An 18249-nucleotide genomic window follows, 5' to 3' on the forward strand; every position below is an offset into this window, starting at 1 on the left:
GTTGTGTTTTGGTGTTGAAGCAAGAGGCAGGAGACAGTGTCGAATCTTTGGCTCTTTACTGCACATCTGCAACACAGAGATACATGTTCGATCCGTGCGTGTCACGCGACTGCCCGTAACCCTCTCCTCCGGCCATGCTGAAAGGAGCTGTGCCCTTAATGTACATTAATGTAACGAACCAAATACAACAAATTATTTCAAAACATTGACTTAAACTCTCAAAAAACAAAAAGCACAAAATAAACAATATGTCACTAAAAAACATCAAAACAACTTATAAGAACAATAAATGAAAGACTGCATCTCCAAAACATAAAAACATCTCCATACCTGCAACACAGAGATACATGTTCGATCCGTGCGTGTCACGCGACTGCCCGTAACCCTCTCCTGACGAAGAAAGAAAAGGTGCATGCTGTTACACAAAAGGAGAGACTGACGCGAGTAAACTCTCAAACCGCTAGCGATACGGACTAGCTTAGCATGCTAGCATATTAGCCGAGTTCTCGGCTATAACTCATTATAATTGTGTATTAATGAACTCGTCCTCCACAAAACTTATCCCAAAAGAGTCTCTTAACGATAAACAAAAACGCGGCGGTACGGTCGTATTCACACTGAAGCTTGGGATCCGAACAAACTTTGATTAACTGAGAGCAACGTGGCAGTGACTTACCTCCGGCCATGCTGAAAGGAGCTGTGACCGGGGCACACATGCACGCGCCTACGTCACCACGCAGCGCACACACGCACATGAACGCACACAGACCGAACACACAGATAGGAGAGTGAGATGCAAAAAAATGACATATTTATTCCAAAAAAGAAAGTATTTTGGGTGAAGTTCACAAGTGTTTAACACATATGTTACATTCACCCCCCCTGAATTTCACCAAAATCACCACACATCTGAATTGTACTGCAGTACCAAGAGGCACAACGACGCTGAACTACCATCACCTCCGGAACAGGTAACCCAAGGATCTTATCCCATAGTTCAGTTAAAAACTATCCATAAATGGATTAAAAGAAGTTGGATAGGTTGATCAGGCCTCCAACCCTTTCAGAACACAAAGGTGCAGCCTACACCTCATCAAACGTGGTCCCATAAAAACGCCCAGGGTGGGTGTCATGATGCCTCAAGCAAGTACAACACATTCATAATACACAATGGGATGACCCAAAAAAAAAAACAGTCTATGTAAGAGGCCGAGCCTCCCGTGGCGGTAACAGGCCCCATGTAATAGGCTTCTGGACCATGTTTTCTATCAGCCTGTTGACTGACTTTACCACCCGACCTGCTCTGGTAACCACTCTGCTTCGAACATTGGCATGGTCAGAGTCATGTCTTGGCAAGTTGGATGGCTGCCCAGTATACGGCTGACCAGAGGTCTGATTGGTGTCTGAACCAGAAACAGGAACAGTCTGCGGAACAACAGCGTCCCCATGACAGGCACCTGGAACAGAATCTGTGCCAGACTGTGTCGAATCAGAGGTAGCGGAACAGTCAACCGGAGTAGGAAGAGCAAAGTGCTGGGCCTGACCAGCAGGGCTTGCTGGAATGTCCGTTGTGCAAGTCTGAGAATCAGGTGGGGCATTGTCCACATCCGCACCATCACATGAACCATGCTGACGATCCGTGGACTGTGAGGCATGCTCTCCTGCCGCGGAATCCACATCCACTCCATGGCTCAAATCCGAAAGGACCCACAAAGAAGTCCTTGCTGCGGTAGACTCTGTCCCTAGACTGCCAGGGTCCTCCAGATCCCCATCAGCACTGAGATCCCCCTCACTGGAGAAAACGTCTAAGGACTGACTTCCCAACGAATCCTGGACAGGAAGGAAACTCACGTCCAACAGAAGGTTTCTGTGTACAACCTTACTCTGGCCTGAAGAGTCACTGATCCTGTAAATGTGGGTCCTGGGGTGCCTCTCCACAACAGTGTAAACCTGAGGCTCCCACTTGTCTGCAAGTTTCTTCCTGCCCCGCTCGCCTTTATTGGCAAGCAGGACGCGATCCCCAACGTTCAGAGACACACCTTTGATTTTCTTATTGTATTGACGAGCCTGATGCTCCTGCTCATTGCTGGTGTGCTCCTGGGCGATCCTGGCAGCCTCAGACAAGTACGACAGAAGAAGCTTGGAGTAGCCGTTAAAGTCCACCACAATGGGATCATGCAAAACAGACTTGAACATAACGTCGACCGGTAGTCGTGGGACACGGCCGAACATCAAATAGAATGGGGCATATCCAGTAGTCTCGTGAACAGTTGCATTATAAGCAAAGGTCAATGTCTGAATCTGCTGCGGCCATTCCTGTTTGGCTCTGAGAGGGAGAGCTCGCAGCATGTTGCCAAGTGTGCGGTTGAACCGCTCCGTGCCCCCATTCCCCATAGGGTGATAAGCTGTAGTGTGAGACTTGGCAACGCCCGAAATCTGCAGAAGCTCAGAAAATAGTTCACTCTCAAAGCTGGGACCTTGGTCTGAGTGAATACGCTCAGGGAAACCATATACACAAAAAACACAGTCCCACAACTTTCTGGCAACCTGCTTGGCAGTCTGATTCCTGCACGGGAAAGCAAAGGCCATTTTCGTGAAGTGGTCAGTTGCCACAAGCACATCCACAGAGCGCTTCTTTTTGTCCTCTGCTGACCAAAAGTCAATGCAGATGAGCTCCATGGGAACAGAGGTCTTAATGCTCTCTAATGGGGCTCGTGCTGCAGGCTCTGGAGTCTTGGCAAGTATGCACCTTCCACAGCACCGAACATGCTCCTTCACATCCCTCTCCATATTGGGCCAGAAAAAACGTTGCCTTGCTAGGTGGAGGGTGCGAACTTGACCCTGGTGCCCTGCCAAATCATGGACACCTTTCAAGGCCTGCACCCGTAAATTCACTGGCAACACCAACTGGAGTCTCTTTGTTTTGCTCACAGGGTCTCTCGTCTCCCTGTAGAGAATGCCATCTCGAACCTTGAGCCTCTCCCAGTGCTTCAATAGGGCCAGTGCCCTGGAATCCATATCATGTCTCTCACGCCTGGAAGGGCGCCTCCTGCGGGCTACAAGCGGCAGGACAGCGGAGATGATGGGATCCTGAAGTTGGTGGTCCTCCAGCTCATATAAGGTAAGTGATGGCAGTACATCATTGCCAACTGGCTGCAACTGCTGAACAAGGTGGAGAATGGAGGCAGCTCTATTCTCCGCAGCGGTTTCCCAGTAATCATGGTGAGCCAAGGTAGCCGTGACTTCCGACGAACTGTAGAAATCTTCTGAGGCCAGAGCTGGAACAGGTTGTTGGACAACCCGAATATTTTGGACACCAAACCTGAAAGCGTCCTGCACCTCATGAGCCGCCGCACCTTCTGCATTCCGCACCAAGTGCTCGTAGGGCTCTTGAAGCAAGCGCCCACCGATAGGTTGATAGGTGAAGGGGTCACGACTAAGTGCATCTGCTACAACATTCTTTCGACCTGGGATGTACCTCAAATCAAAGTTGTAGGATGACAGCTTGGCCACCCACCTTTGTTCATAAGCGTCCAGCTTGGGTTTGGTCAATACATGAACGAGCGGGTTGTTGTCAGTCCACACTGTGAACTTGTGCCCCATCAACCAGTGGCTGAACTTTTCAGAGATGCTCCACTTTAGGGCCATGAACTCAAGGCGATGGGCTGGGTATCTCTGCTGTGACCTGCTTAGCGCCTTGCTCGCGAAAGCAATAGGGCGTGCCTTATCCCCGTCGATAGGCAATTGTGACAGAACCGCTCCCAGTCCATCCAGAGAAGCATCCACAGACAAAATGAACGGTCGTGAAAAGTCAGGATGAGCCAACACGGCACAGTTAAGGAGGTCGTCCTTCAGTTTATGAAAGGCCTTGTCACATGCAGGGCTCCAATCTGCAGCAGTCAACTTTCTGAACATGCCAGCACCCCTCCCAGCGTGACTAGTCCGTCCCTTCCTCTTCTGACCAGCCGTCAGAGCAAACAGAGGCTTGGCAATGGCTGAGCAACCAGGGATGAAGCACTGATAGAAAAAGACCATTCCTAGAAAGGACTTAATCCTCTTCACAGAAGGAGTGCAACCATCCTTCTCCATTAGAGCCTCCCTTGGCATCTTGGAAACCACTTCCACCTTAGCTGGGTCCACAGCCACTCCGGTCTGGTCGATGACATGGCCCAGAAACCTGACTGACTTCCGCAGCAGATGACACTTCTTTGGACCCAACTTGAGATTGTTGTCTCTCAACCTTTGAAAAACAGCTCGGAGCCGGCACAGGGCTTCCTCTTCAGTGGGAGCAAAGACCAGGAGGTCAGTCCATCGTAGCCCAGCTGCAAGGTGATACGGGGAGCAGTATGCCTACTGAAAGCTCTAAGGCTGAGCAGGGACCCCCTGAGCTAAATTTGTCTGGGGTGAAACTGGTCTTGCAATCAGACGTCAAGGAGCCACCAGTTTTCAGGGGTGATGGCAGTGATAAATTTTCCATTCATGAATGGGTCGAGATGATGGAAATGTACTTTGTAAAACGCAACACACCAACAGACCAGCGATCACGTGACATATTGGCTAGGTTGATGGGGAAGGCTAAGGATGTAGTGAGGGTCACCCTACGTCACAACCCCTCACTTGACCATGTCCAGGTTCCTGAATTGATATTTGACATTCTGAAACAGCACTTTAGCGTATTGACTTACTCCTCTATGCCTATGGCTGACTTCTATAACACCAAACCATTACAACATGAGGGAGTGATGGAATATTGGATAAGGCTAAACAATGCTATTGACGCTGCTGACGAGTGCTTGCGTAGGCAGGGGCGTAATGTTGAGGACCCAGGGCGTGAGGTCTCGATGATGTTCATCAAGTATTGCCCCGACCCCATCCTCTCGAACAGGCTCAGCATCAAAGCAGCTGAGGAGTGGACAACCACTGAGGTTCAAGAACGCATTGATAGCTTCCAGCGTGAACTCAGGGCACGCAGTCAGGGCAGTTCCCACACCTCACAGAGGAGAGAGGTTAGCCACAACTGCTCTGTTGTGCCTCAAGAAGCGATGGCGCCACAGCCTGGTCAGGCCAGTGTCGCCTTGCAGTCTCAGCCTACAGCAGCAGCCTCAAACCTCGCTTGTCAGCTTTCGCCCACAGCAACTTGCTTCACTCCTGTTCTAGCTGATGTTTCGACGACCTATCCTTCTGGGACATCAGTGTCTTCTTGTCCGGTGCCTACGCCTACTCCTCAGTTCCAACAGTCACCAACATACACTGTGACCACTCAACCTAGTCAGCAGTCAGTTGGTTGCGAGCTTGGTTCGACTGACACCCAAGCTTTTGATGTGACTGGCATGCGCGCTCTGATCAGCCTCTTGGATCGCGTGATTGCATGTCAGAATGTGCAGACTGCAGCCCCTGCATCTACACCTTCGCAGCGTCTTACCCGCGGGCCCTTTCTTAAGAAGAATTGTCAGGTCTGTGGCAACACTGGTCATTCCACTCACATGCACTGCAGGAGAGAGAATCTCTGTCTTGCATGTTTTGCTCCTGGTCATTGGAAAAAGGACTGTCACAGTCGTCGTGAGGGACGGGAGGCCGGGGCTGTCGCGAGGCAGGGTTGGCCTTCGGAAAACTGAATCACCCACATTTGGAGAGGGGCAGTGTGGGGGAAGAACCTAATACCCTCAATCATGATGAATCGGATCTCGAAATTCTTTATGTCAACACCTGTTCAACAATGCCAGAGGGGTACCGTGTCGTGGTTCAGGGACCAGCAGTAGTGCCCACATTTAGTGAATTGTTCTACACCCAAGTTGCAGTGAATGACAAGGTTAACTTGAGGGGCATGATGGATTCCGGGTCTATGGCTTGCACTATGAGTGAAGAGGCCGAGAAGTCACTTAGAGAGGCTGGGGCTCTTGTGAGTGGACCGCAGTCGGCCGAACGGATTGTGCTGGTTGGCCGTGGTGGGAAGCAGACCCACCCAAAGTGCGTTTATGACTTGACACTTACTGTCCACGGTGTGAAATGCATTGTACCAGTTTTGGTAGTGTCGGGCCAGCGTGATGAGCTCATCATTGGCTCCAACGTTCTCAAGTACCTGATGCGAGTTATGAAACATTCTGATGACTATTGGAAGCTTGTGTCTGTGGGAAGCAAGCACTCGCTTCTTGACTATGAGCACTTCTTGGACATGATGTCGTGCACCACCAGATGGAGGGGTGAGGAGGTTCCCGACAAAATTGGCACTGTGAAACTGCCTCGTGCTGTGACACTACTCCCACGGTGTGAACATCTGGTATGGGGCAGGCTACCCAGCAATGTGCCAGTCTCTCCAGGCAGCACGATCATCGTGGAACCGTGCACCTCTGGGTCTGGGCCGAGAGACGTTCTTGTTGGCCGGGTGATCACATCCATGTGGGGTGATCGGTGGGTGCCATTGAAGATGACCAATCTCTCCTCAAAACCACTGACCTTGAAACGCAACTCGAGGGTTGCTGTTGTTTCATCTTGCCTTGCGGTGGAGGACCTTGATTTCCAGCAGGACTCCTGCAAGATGGCGAGTATGGCCCAGGTACCAGCCAGTGGGCCAGCTGCTACTGAGGCCGACTTGAATGATAGGTTGTGCTCCCTAGGTTTGGGTGATCTTGACATTGACTCATGCCATACCAGCTTACAATCAAAGAGAGAGCTCGTTGAGCTAATTGAGCAGTATGAGGACATCTTCTCTAGACACCCGCTTGACTGTGGCGAAGCTAGACGCTTTGTACATCGGATCCACCTGACTGATGAACGCCCATTCCGTATGCCTTACAGAAGAGTACCCCCTGCTCATTACCAACAACTAAGGCAGGTACTCACTGACATGGAGGAGAAGGGGATTATTCGCAAATCCATCAGCGAGTATGCATCCCCCCTCGTCATGGTCTGGAAAAAGGATGGCGGATTGCGGATTTGTACGGACTTCAGGTGGTTGAATGCGCGGACTCTTAAGGATGCGCATCCACTCCCTCACCAAGCGGATTGCCTTGCCGCGCTTGGGGGCAATGCCTTCTTCAGCACGATGGACTTAACCTCTGGGTTTTACAACATCCCAATGTGTGAGGAGGATAAGAAGTACACCGCTTTCACGACGCCTGTTGGCCTCTACGAATACAACCGGATGCCACAAGGGCTTTGCAATAGCCCAGCTTCATTCATGCGCATGATGCTGAACATCTTTGGTGACCTCAACTTCACCAGTCTGCTCTGCTACTTGGATGATCCGGGTCACGGCACCAATGTAACCCGTGTAATTGTTACGCCTGCTGTTCTGCGTTGTGTTTTGGTGTTGAAGCAAGAGGCAGGAGACAGTGTCGAATCTTTGGCTCTTTACTGCACATCTGCAACACAGAGATACATGTTCGATCCGTGCGTGTCACGCGACTGCCCGTAACCCTCTCCTCCGGCCATGCTGAAAGGAGCTGTGCCCTTAATGTACATTAATGTAACGAACCAAATACAACAAATTATTTCAAAACATTGACTTAAACTCTCAAAAAACAAAAAGCACAAAATAAACAATATGTCACTAAAAAACATCAAAACAACTTATAAGAACAATAAATGAAAGACTGCATCTCCAAAACATAAAAACATCTCCATACCTGCAACACAGAGATACATGTTCGATCCGTGCGTGTCACGCGACTGCCCGTAACCCTCTCCTGACGAAGAAAGAAAAGGTGCATGCTGTTACACAAAAGGAGAGACTGACGCGAGTAAACTCTCAAACCGCTAGCGATACGGACTAGCTTAGCATGCTAGCATATTAGCCGAGTTCTCGGCTATAACTCATTATAATTGTGTATTAATGAACTCGTCCTCCACAAAACTTATCCCAAAAGAGTCTCTTAACGATAAACAAAAACGCGGCGGTACGGTCGTATTCACACTGAAGCTTGGGATCCGAACAAACTTTGATTAACTGAGAGCAACGTGGCAGTGACTTACCTCCGGCCATGCTGAAAGGAGCTGTGACCGGGGCACACATGCACGCGCCTACGTCACCACGCAGCGCACACACGCACATGAACGCACACAGACCGAACACACAGATAGGAGAGTGAGATGCAAAAAAATGACATATTTATTCCAAAAAAGAAAGTATTTTGGGTGAAGTTCACAAGTGTTTAACACATATGTTACATTTTTCTATTTTTCAGGCACTGTGGTTGGATCCCTGCAGGAGCAGCTTGAAATGCCAAGCACTGAGGAAGCAACAATAGACATTATCCTAGTAATGCTAAGCTTACAATATACGTGTAAATGTGTCATAGTGAAGTGTTAAAAAACAAACTATGATCTGAAAACAATGTAAGTTATAATATAAAACAAACACATCCTGTTTTTCCTGACTTTCATTCATCTTCTCTTCAGAGCATGCCTCCACCTCTCCAGGCTCTCTCCTACCTGCTCCCCACTCTCATTACACATCACAGCACTCTCCACAAACACTGTATCCCATGAACACTTCTGCCTTAACTGTTAAACTGACTTCATCTGTCAGCTTGTCCATCACTACTGTGAACGGGCTCAGAGTTGAGCCCTGATAAATCCCACCCCCACCTTGAACCTATCTGTATCTCCAGTTGTCGTTCTGCACCACCCTCACATACTTCTCTGCCACTTCTGACTCCCTCATACAATACCACAGTTCCTCTGTTTGGCATCCTGTTACATATTTTCTCTAGATCCACATAGACACAGTGCAACTCTTTGAGACCTTCTCTATACTTCGTCATCAGCACATTCCAGCTGTAGCGCTCTTTCTTGAAGCCATGCTGCTCCTCACCGATTGTTACCTCTCTTGTGAACCTAACTTCAAAAGCTCTTTCCCATATCTCATCAGCTCTCTAGTAACTGCAGCTCTGCCCGTTTCCCTTTGTTCTTATAAATCTGTACCAATACACTTCTTTTCCATTAAACATCCTCTCACTCTCTGAGATTTGTGTTAAACAATCAGGTTAAAAAGTCCACTGCCCTCTCCATACTTCCACAGCACCAACTGCCTGTCCAATTTTCATTCTCTTCATAGTTGCCCTACTTCCTCCTTACTAATCCTCTGCACTTCCTAACTCACTAACTGTCCCCCATCCACCCTCCTCACTCTGGTGTTCTTTATTTATGAGCTCCGCTAACCACTCCTTCTACTTTCTCTCTTCTCTTTACTTGTTAGCATATTTTTTATCCCCGTCCTTAATCACCGTAACTAGCTCCATGGTCTTTTTCTCCTTCTCTAGTGTCCAGGTTCACATACAGTTCACTGTAAGCCTTTTACTTTGCTTTTTGTTGTACTCCTAGCCTCCGAGTAGTCATGTCTACTTTTTTTGTTTTCCAATTTATCTCTTTTTGATACTTCCCCGTATTTCCTCATCTTCCTTCCTCTGTCTAAATAATACCAAACACCTTCTTGGCTTTTTTCCTCACCATTCAACCGTTTATGTGGTGCTGAATGTTCTACAATAGCTTTAACTTGACTAAGCCAAGGCCTGTTAACTTCTCATTAGTGATCATGGTTGACTCCGACTGGTAGATTCGTTCAAGGCATGTTTGGAGGAGTACCAACTGTACCAACTGTCAAGCATGGTAGTGCTCAGGTGTTTTGCTGTCTGTCGTACTCGTAATTAAAAAAAAGTGTAGGAGGGCTAACTCCAAATGCTCAAACTTCACCCTAAATCAACAGCCAGTTGAAACTGGGAGACAGTAGAGTGTTTCAACAGGACAATGATCCCAAACATCAAAACTGGTTTTGGAACAGGCAGACTGACATTAAGCTTCTACAATGGCCTTTCCAAATCCCTGAACTCAACCCTACTTAAAATTTGTTAACCACTCCTAAATATCAGGATGGTGTCAGGAAAACACACAATTTAAATGAACAATTGATTCCCCCAAGAAGAGTGGTCACGTGTCCAGACATAATTATTTCAGAAGCTTGTTCATGGATCAAAAGTATCTGCTCAAGGTTAAGGACATTTAAACAAATACTAGTGAGCTTGTGTGTATCATTTCAAACCTGAGTGGTTTAGAAAACAAACAAAATAAATCAAACCTTGTAAAACCAATAATGCTACTAAATAAGCAGTCCTGCAAAAAAGTATTTACCCTCTTTCTGATGTCTTTTTTTTTCATATTTGTCTCAGTTAAATGTTTCAGAACATCAAACAAATGTAAATATTAAACAAATATATCTAAGGAAAGACAAAACGCTATTTTGTTCAGTGATGTGAAACATGTAGGTTTGACAAATATGCAAAAAACTAAGAAATTTTAAAAGTGAAAATATTGTATATAAAGATGCACATATTATACAAATATAAAGAAAAACCTAAGTGTTAAGGGCCATGAGGTGATTTGAGACATCTCGAAATGCAGCGAGAGAAACGACTGATGGAGAAACGTCCTCCATCAGTGCAGTAACTTTCCTAGCAACTGTCTGTGACTGCCTTCTTTAACTGCCACCGGCTACAGTATTTGTGTTTAGCGTTTCACTTTCTTCACACGCCGAGTAGCTGATTTCCACAGGAAGGGGTTAAACTGGAATTAAGAATACATCAGACCTGCAGGTGAGGGTGTTTACACATGTGGGTTTCCAACTTCACATTTCAAAAAAGGCTTGAGGTCTGCTTTTTTTTTTTTAAAAGTGGAATTTGTTCATATTCTCTACAATTGTAAGTGAGAGACCAGCAGAAAAATGTGAGCCACTAGCAGCATCAATTAAAATAACTTCACTTATGTTTGTACGACCATTAGGCTGATTACAGACTAACTTTTTTCCTCTAATATGTCACACACATGTTTAGAAAACACGTTTGAGAAGAGACAGGCTCCCATGACAAGCAGAGTTTATTTTGAAAACTCCTGACCCCACTTATCTACTTTCCAGGTTTAGGCAAAAGGACATTAAAACTATGCTTTACAATATTTAAATGTCCCCTTGTAACTTCTTTTAATCCAAATGTTTCTGACAGAAAAAAAATACAATCTGTTCAATGTAATATTAGTTTAATTTTGTAAATGGAATGGAAACATAAAAACACAATTACAATAAACATTTAAACTTCATTAAAAGATACTTCACAGCTTACACAAACAGGGACATGGAAAAAAAAAAGACTAAATGGAAAAACAAAAGCACAATAAGAAAATCAATAGAAGTGAGAGGTACCATTATTTCACATCAAAAATACACTGAAGGACTTTTTCCAAACAAAAACTGTATTTGTGACCCATTAAATGCTGCAACTATGAATTGGTAACTGAACTTTTCCTAAGAACCAGACAAATTGGAGTGCCGATGTTTCTGTAGAAAGCATATGGATGGCCACCCTCTATTCCAAAGACATTGAGCAGGCTTAGCATGTGTGGGCCAACTGATTGTCAGATATGCTGAAAAGTACGAGCTGCAGTGTGTTTATATTTTTGGTCACTCGGGACTGTGCTGCGTTTCGTTGTAGTTCTACAGTTTGATCCGGAGGTATTTTGACCTGCATCGGTTCACAATGTGTTGTGAGCTAAACTGAACAGTTCCAGACCGATGATTACTTTTGCATTTGTCTGTTCAGGCTAACTGTAAGTAAACACTGAAAATCAATCAGTCTATATAGCAAGCTGTAACTGTGACAACCTTTAGAAAATGTTAACTGACTGTCATGGCCAAAAGAATTCACAATAAAACTGTATTATTAACATAGATACAGAAAATTTACAAAAAAATGTTATCAGTACAATTCTCCAAGAATCGTTGACTTTATTATTTTTCTGTTTTTTTAGAAAAATTAATTGCACTAGTTATAAGAGTGTAGATAGGCATTGTTTGTAACCAAAACTGTATAAAAAGTATATAAAACAATAAACTACAAGACTATTTATTGTATTATCATATCTGTATAGTTAATATGATCTCAATAGTTCATTTTCTAAAGATCAAGGGTCTCGTTAATACTTACTGTTACAGTCCTAATCTGAATAGCCCAATTCTCGTAATTGTTTCTCTCTGTCCATTAGTTGTGGTGAGATCTAGCCAGATCATAGTTCAGATACACCACAGTAACTGTGATATCATCTCTGTACATTCGCGCTAGATCCTCCGGCAAAGCAAGCATTGACGCCAGCCTCTCCTGGGATAGTTCTCCATAGTCCCCAGTGCCGAGAGCATGTCTGATGAGGTGTGTGGCAGCGTTTGTGTCTAGAGCCGGGGAGGCACGGGCCTGGCGTTTCAGCAAGAGTTCATGCATCTGACCCAACTTCAGCTTTCTCTCAGACTGAGAAACTGGAGCCTGGAAGAAAAAAACAAAAAGGTTAGTTAGAAGCCTTTTTGTTTTTTCAGGTCAAGATTGCAGGATAAAGTCTAAATAAAGTGCTGTATCTAAAAGTTACATGTTGTGAAGTAGTTACTCCATACAAACCTGTAGGTGAATTCCACTCAGGTGCTCTCCAATGAGCCGTACTGCCTCCTCACTCCCTAGTTCATCCCATAAGCCGTCAGTACCGAGGATCAGGAAGCGGTCCTGGGGTCTCAGTTTATGATAAGTGATCTCAGGTGACACGTCCAGGTACGGCGGTGTTAGATAGTTAGGCGGAGTGTACTGATACAGATTAAGAGAGTCAAGGTCTACTCCAGATTCCAGGCTGGCTAAAATACTTTGCTGCAGCTCATGGCTCCATTTAAATCTCACATCACCAAACGCACGGAGTGGCATTAGGACCTGACAGAAAGATAAAGAATTGAACCAATGACTCATTCTCTAAACCGAATGGCAAACAAATTTGTGATCTGTTGCATGTGGCGACAAAAACCCACCCCTAGCAGCCTGTCATCTGTAACCACTGTGTCGCTCTCTGAAGGTGGATGTTGGGCTTTGATGCGTTCCACCTCAGCCTGGTTCTGTGAGTTATGGTCTTGAGAAAGGGGTAAAGCGCTCCATGAGCCATCTTCATTTTGCACCCCTAGTACTGCTCGACAGTCACCGGTGTTCGCCACGTGGATGCCATCCATGCCAACATGGGCCACACAAGCAGTGCACCCGGCAAATGCAACCTGGACAGATAATGCATGTGTATCAACCTTGTATGAACTTAAAACACACTAGAGACCGAAGACTGCTGTATCTTATTACCTGAATGGCTGTACTTCTCATTAGGTCATTGGATAGAGGAACTTGAGCCTCCAGAGAGATGTCAGCATCAAGCCGTTTGAAAGCATAATCCAGAGCATCCTGAGGACTAAAAAAAGAAAACAGGCTTTTTGTTTTGTGCTATTCTGCATACACAGATAACTGACAAGTTAAGACATAAATCAACACGTATTAGTAAAGTGTTTGATGCTGAAACGGCTTCAGTGCGTCCTGTTATTGATTTCTAATTTTCTGTAAGGCTACTACAGGGATGATGTCATTCTTTAAAAATATTTTCCATATATAGTGGTTAGATGTTGGTACTTAAGAGCACTACAGTCACCTCAGTCTAAAATTTCCTACTAGTATTCAGTAGTAGAATATGATTTAGATCATTTTCATACTCATCAGTCCATTGTGTGACCCCTATTGCCCTTTAGATGTGTGCACTCTCATCATAAAAGAGACCACTCACATTAATATAAAAGTGTTTCATGTTACAGTGAAGGTGTTCACTGAGACGTGGAATCAAATCATGCCAGCAAAATAACTTTCAAAGCATAACAGAGCCAACAAATCCAATCACTGCAGAAAATTCATGTTTTTCCTTTCACTTTGTGTTATGTATTTTAAAGGCCGTTTGAAAGCAAAAAATAGCATAAAAATTAAAAAGTAATCGAGGGAAATGACAAAACTAAAAAATCTATCAAATGTGTGGAAATACATATACGTCTAGACACAAGTTTGCAGCTTAGGTTAGTTGCCATCATATCAATAAACATTTTATTTCTTGTTGTGCTTGTATTATTTCACACCCACCTGGTTCCTTTAACAAGCATATAGCCTATTTTAAACTGTATTATTAAACCCCACTCAAACCTTCTATCACTACCACAGCATCCATCCCTCCACAGTGGGTCAGCGCCCTGACCCACTGGTGTCAAGACAACCATCTCACCCTCAATGTCGCAAAGACAAAGGAGTTGATAGTGGACTTCCAGAGGTGCAGAGAAGTACACACCCCCATCACCATCAACGGCGCTGCTGTGGAGAGAGTGAGCAGCTTCCGGTTCCTTGGTGTACATCTGGCTGAGGATCTTACGTGGTCAGTACACACAAACAAAACAGTGAAGAAGGCGCAGCAGCGCCTCTTCTTTCTCAGGAGACTGAAAAGATTCGGCATGAGCCCCCGCATCCTCAGGACCTTCTATCACTGTGCCATTGAGAGCATCCTCACTGGATGCATCACCACCTGGTATGGCAACAGCACCGCCTACAACTGCAAAGCTCTCCAGCGAGTAGTGCGGTGCTCTGAACAGATAATTGGAGGTGAGCTTCCCTCCCTCCAAGACATCTACAGGAAGCGGTGCCTGAGGAAAGCGGGGAGGATCATCAAGGACTCCAGTCACCCCAGCCATAAACTGTTCAGACTACTTCCATCAGGAAGGAGGTTCTGCAGCATCCGGTCCCGTACCAGCAGACTGAGAGACAGCTTTTTCCATCAGGCCATCAGACTGCTGAACACGTCATAGACACCTCAGCTTCACTACTGGAACTTTAACATTATGCACTCCATACTGTACAGTAACGCCACTGTTTTGCACATGTCTCACTCTGTATATTTTATTTTATATATTTTATTTATTGTTTACTCTATTTAATTTGTAAAATATGTGTACACACACACACACACACACACACACACACACACACGTAGAAAAATATTTAGTATACACATCCAGAAATGCATATACTATTATATATTGTACATATATTTATTAGTTTCAGATGTAGCCATTCTTGTATTTTGCTTGTTTACATTATTGTATTTGCACAACTCTGTTGCTTGTGAAGCTCGCACACAAGAATTTCACTCACATGTGCTGTACCAATGTACCTGCACATGTGATGTGACAATAAAAGTGATTTGATTTGATTTTGATTTGATTTGACACACACAAAAACTGGATAATGCTTTAAAAGCTGGGTCAAAGCGTTGACATTTGTATAATTTTACACCATTTGCTACATCTATCAAGGACTAGGTTTGAAACAATAAAACAAGCTAAATAATAATTCCTCCCAGTCTTTGCTGAAGAGAAGATTTATTTGCATTTACCTCATGCCTGACTCGTGTTCATCACTGTCCAGTAATTCTTGCCAGAAGACTCTGAGGTTGTCGATGTACAGGGAAGCAGATTCACGATAATTAAAATCTGTATGATGTTTATACCACTGCAGGATGGGAGGAATAGGTCTGCTGTGCTCCATGCATTTTTCGAGTTCTTCCAGGCTGTGCCTTTGCATCATTGCAACTGCTATATAGTACAGCAGCCGCTCACTAACGGCCTGAGCACACGCCCAACCCCCGTGGCCATCAAACACTCCAAAGAGCATGCCCTTTGACTGGAGAAGACAGAGAAACATAAAATTTGATTTTACAAGAAACAAGTGGAAAAAAAACACAGATTTCACTATAGCAAGGGGGAAAAAACTGCATGCCTGTAAGCAGGTGGCTGCACTGCGACGGTCCTCATTAGGAGTGTTAGCAGCTAGCTGGTTGCTCTCAAACTTCCTCACAACACTTAGTCCCCTGCCATCAAACTCTGGGACACTCACAGACTGAAACAGAGATATGGTTTGTGTTACTTTAGCTATTTACCAAAACAGTTACATAATAAATATGAACTTAAAATGAAGACACTTAACTAGAGTTCGTCAATATTCACATTCAAACTGAAAAAGGTTTTTGAAAGAAAATGGCAAAGAAAATTACTGAACTCTTTTCAACCCAACTGAGGCAAGCATTCAGGTTGCTGACAACAAAATGCAATAAATGAATAAAAAGTAAAAACTAGTGTTTAGTGCATACTTCTTCTGCACATTGTACAATGGCCAGCTCATGATAGTCTGAGTGCTAAAGATTGTTACCCAGTCAAAACATGTGAGTAAATTTTTAAGTTCCCAAACACTTTCAGAGTTTTGCTAAATGAAGAGGTGATAGGCATAACGGTAAACACAATATTTTTGATGCATATCGCTGGTATTTAGTAAAAAATTAGCACAATATTCTGTCTTTGTTGTATTTTCATTTAATTAATAAGTTTAAAGTATCTGCTGGGTAAGACTGTGTGCTATCCCTTACTTGTTCATTGGATCTAAGAATACTGTTGATCTGTACTCTCCTCTGCTGAAAGTCCAAATCCTGATGAGTTGAGAGGTGTCGCTGGCTTTTAGACAAATTCCCAGATTCATCACCATTGGATGGACCCCAGGATGAGAAGTAGCAGTGGAGTAAGTGAGACTGAGAACAGCAAATTGCTACAGCGTGTGCATTCTGAGGAAGAAAGGGGATTAAAAATACATTAGGGCAGTGGTTGCTAAAGCTTTTCTGCTAGACCCGCCTTTGATTTAGAAGAAAGAATAAAATAAAAGCAGACAAACCTGGAATTGAGCACCATAATAAAGCGTGAGTGAGTTTGACGCTCGTTGCAGGATGCTGGCGTACACACGTCCATACATCGCTGTTGCGACACTCTAGGTAGGCTGTGCTGCAGCCTAATCACCTTTATGCCTAGCTCAAGGATGAAAAAAATAAAAATGTTATACATTTGCTTATGTGTATGGTGATGCTACGATGTTCCTGGCGATAATTAAATGGCTAGCGTAAGATGGTAGCATTTTACATGCTCCATAGATCAAACAGTTTCAGATTAACAACATGATACATTTGTTACACGCCACTCCCAAGTGGCATCTTCTGACATTTAGGTACATTACGTGCAAGTCCGCCACGTACCACAGAGCTGTCAACATGACACGTAAAGTTAGCTTGCTAGCTGGCTAGCTTGCGCTAAAATTTGGTTAAAAACCACACCGTACTAGCGTTACCCAGTAGCCTGTACCTAGCTAAACTTCCACACATGTAGCGGCTTAAGATATATGTTAAGTCAACTGAACAACCAAATACGTACAAACTTCGTAAAACTTCGAGTGAATCGATGTCCATTGAATCACTACTCAAAATCATAACAGGACGGTCACGTGCTGAAACGTCTGACGTAGCAGTTATCGCGCTCTGCTGTAGTAGATGTAGAGCTTAGTGGGGTGCATGCTTCCTCTTTTCTTACCTCTACTGCAAATTTTTGGTGTCGATCCATTACACAATCGATCATTGTGATCTTTACTTCCCACAATAATTAGTGACTATAACAAAACACATTTTTCAGCTTTATATGTATTTTGAAACTGAGTTTTCTTTCGAGACCTGCAATGTATATCTGCTTCTAAAGCACTTTGGATCTGTTTCTGTTGTTTGTATGTGTTTATAGGCCGTCAATAAAATAATCTCGACGAAAAGGTTCAGACATTTTTCATAGTGACTGTTTGAGGTATAGATTTTAATGTAAAAACAATCATTTATCTTTAAATTTCTTTTTCTATTTTTCTGTCCACTGCTTCTTGGCTCTTTCAACGCATTTGGGAGAACAAAAAGTTGTGTTATCTTTCTCACAATTCCTGTTTTTCCTAAAGATACAGTCTTTGTTGTAACCTATTCCTAACCAATCGATATAAGTCCTTTTCTCCTTCCTGTGTTCAGCCGCCTCACATACAACTCACAATGAAAAATTAAATTATTTTATTTATTCGTACATCTCTATGTTGTACAAATAAATAAAATAATTTAATTTCAACCAGAGCTCAACCAGAGAAGAAAAAAGTTATATTTTTTCCTCAAGACTGTATTATAATTTAAACGTTAGGCTCAAGTGGCAAACTACCCGTTTCAACTACAAATTTACAAATCAATCAAATTTTGCAATTTCTTTCTTTTTTGTCCATTTCAGTCAACTTCCCTCAGTGACCTCCTTGTTTATGCTGCAGTTGGTTTTTGGCGTTGAATGGATATTGTCAACCATTTTTCTTCAAACATTATATTGATCATCTTTAAGAAGTTATCATTACAAGGCAGCGAGAGAGACAGAAAGGCAGGAGAGTTCAGGTAAGAGTTGGATTTTAAATAGAGGGCTCTGTGTGCGGGCAGGCGGAGATGAGGATCCAAATGCAGGACTCAAACACAGAATTGTAACTCAAAAGCTCAGCTTTATTGCTG

The 18249-nt window shown here is 44.2% G+C and overlaps 1 protein-coding gene and 1 long non-coding RNA gene across 3 annotated transcripts; both read right to left on the reverse strand.

Annotated features, from left to right (window-relative positions):
- Positions 1–7334: 7334 nt before the first annotated feature.
- LOC308384208 lies at positions 7335–8123 on the reverse strand. Its single transcript, XR_013969284.1, has 2 exons — positions 7626–8123; positions 7335–7449 (listed from the first exon to the last, which is right to left on the reverse strand). It is a non-coding gene; the product is annotated as an uncharacterized lncRNA (long non-coding RNA).
- A 2830-nt stretch (positions 8124–10953) lies between these two features.
- pdp2 (putative pyruvate dehydrogenase phosphatase isoenzyme 2) lies at positions 10954–17260 on the reverse strand. 2 transcript variants are annotated; one of them, XM_080870740.1, is made up of 9 exons: positions 17111–17260; positions 16581–16714; positions 16282–16473; positions 15639–15758; positions 15256–15542; positions 13140–13245; positions 12824–13060; positions 12429–12728; positions 10954–12299 (listed from the first exon to the last, which is right to left on the reverse strand). In XM_080870740.1, the coding sequence occupies exons 2-9, from the start codon at positions 16656–16658 to the stop codon at positions 12024–12026; spliced, it is 1596 nt and encodes a 531-aa protein (XP_080726866.1). In that variant the 5' UTR covers positions 16659–16714; positions 17111–17260; the 3' UTR covers positions 10954–12023. The 2 variants fall into 2 exon arrangements, with proteins under 2 accessions (XP_080726866.1, XP_080726865.1); XM_080870739.1 differs by having other exon boundaries at positions 10955–12299; positions 16581–16710; positions 17111–17241.
- Between the last annotated feature and the right edge of the window lie 989 nt (positions 17261–18249).

Source organism: Rhamphochromis sp. 'chilingali', assembly GCF_963969265.1.
Source record: "Rhamphochromis sp. 'chilingali' genome assembly, chromosome: 2".
Classification (NCBI taxonomy): Eukaryota; Metazoa; Chordata; class Actinopteri; order Cichliformes; family Cichlidae; genus Rhamphochromis; species Rhamphochromis sp. 'chilingali'.

What these genes read in the sequence shown, in the direction of transcription:
- pdp2 (XM_080870740.1), bottom strand. Translation starts at nt 16,658, where the DNA reads ATGTATGGACGTGTGTACGCCAGCATCCTGCAACGAGCGTCAAACTCA. An exon ending in GTGCAGCCACCTGCTTACAG is followed by an intron (nt 15,543 to 15,638) that starts GCATGCAGTTTT and finishes TGTCTTCTCCAG; the next exon opens with TCAAAGGGCATGCTCTTTGG. An exon ending in TGAGTGGAATTCACCTACAG is followed by an intron (nt 12,300 to 12,428) that starts GTTTGTATGGAG and finishes TTTTTCTTCCAG; the next exon opens with GCTCCAGTTTCTCAGTCTGA.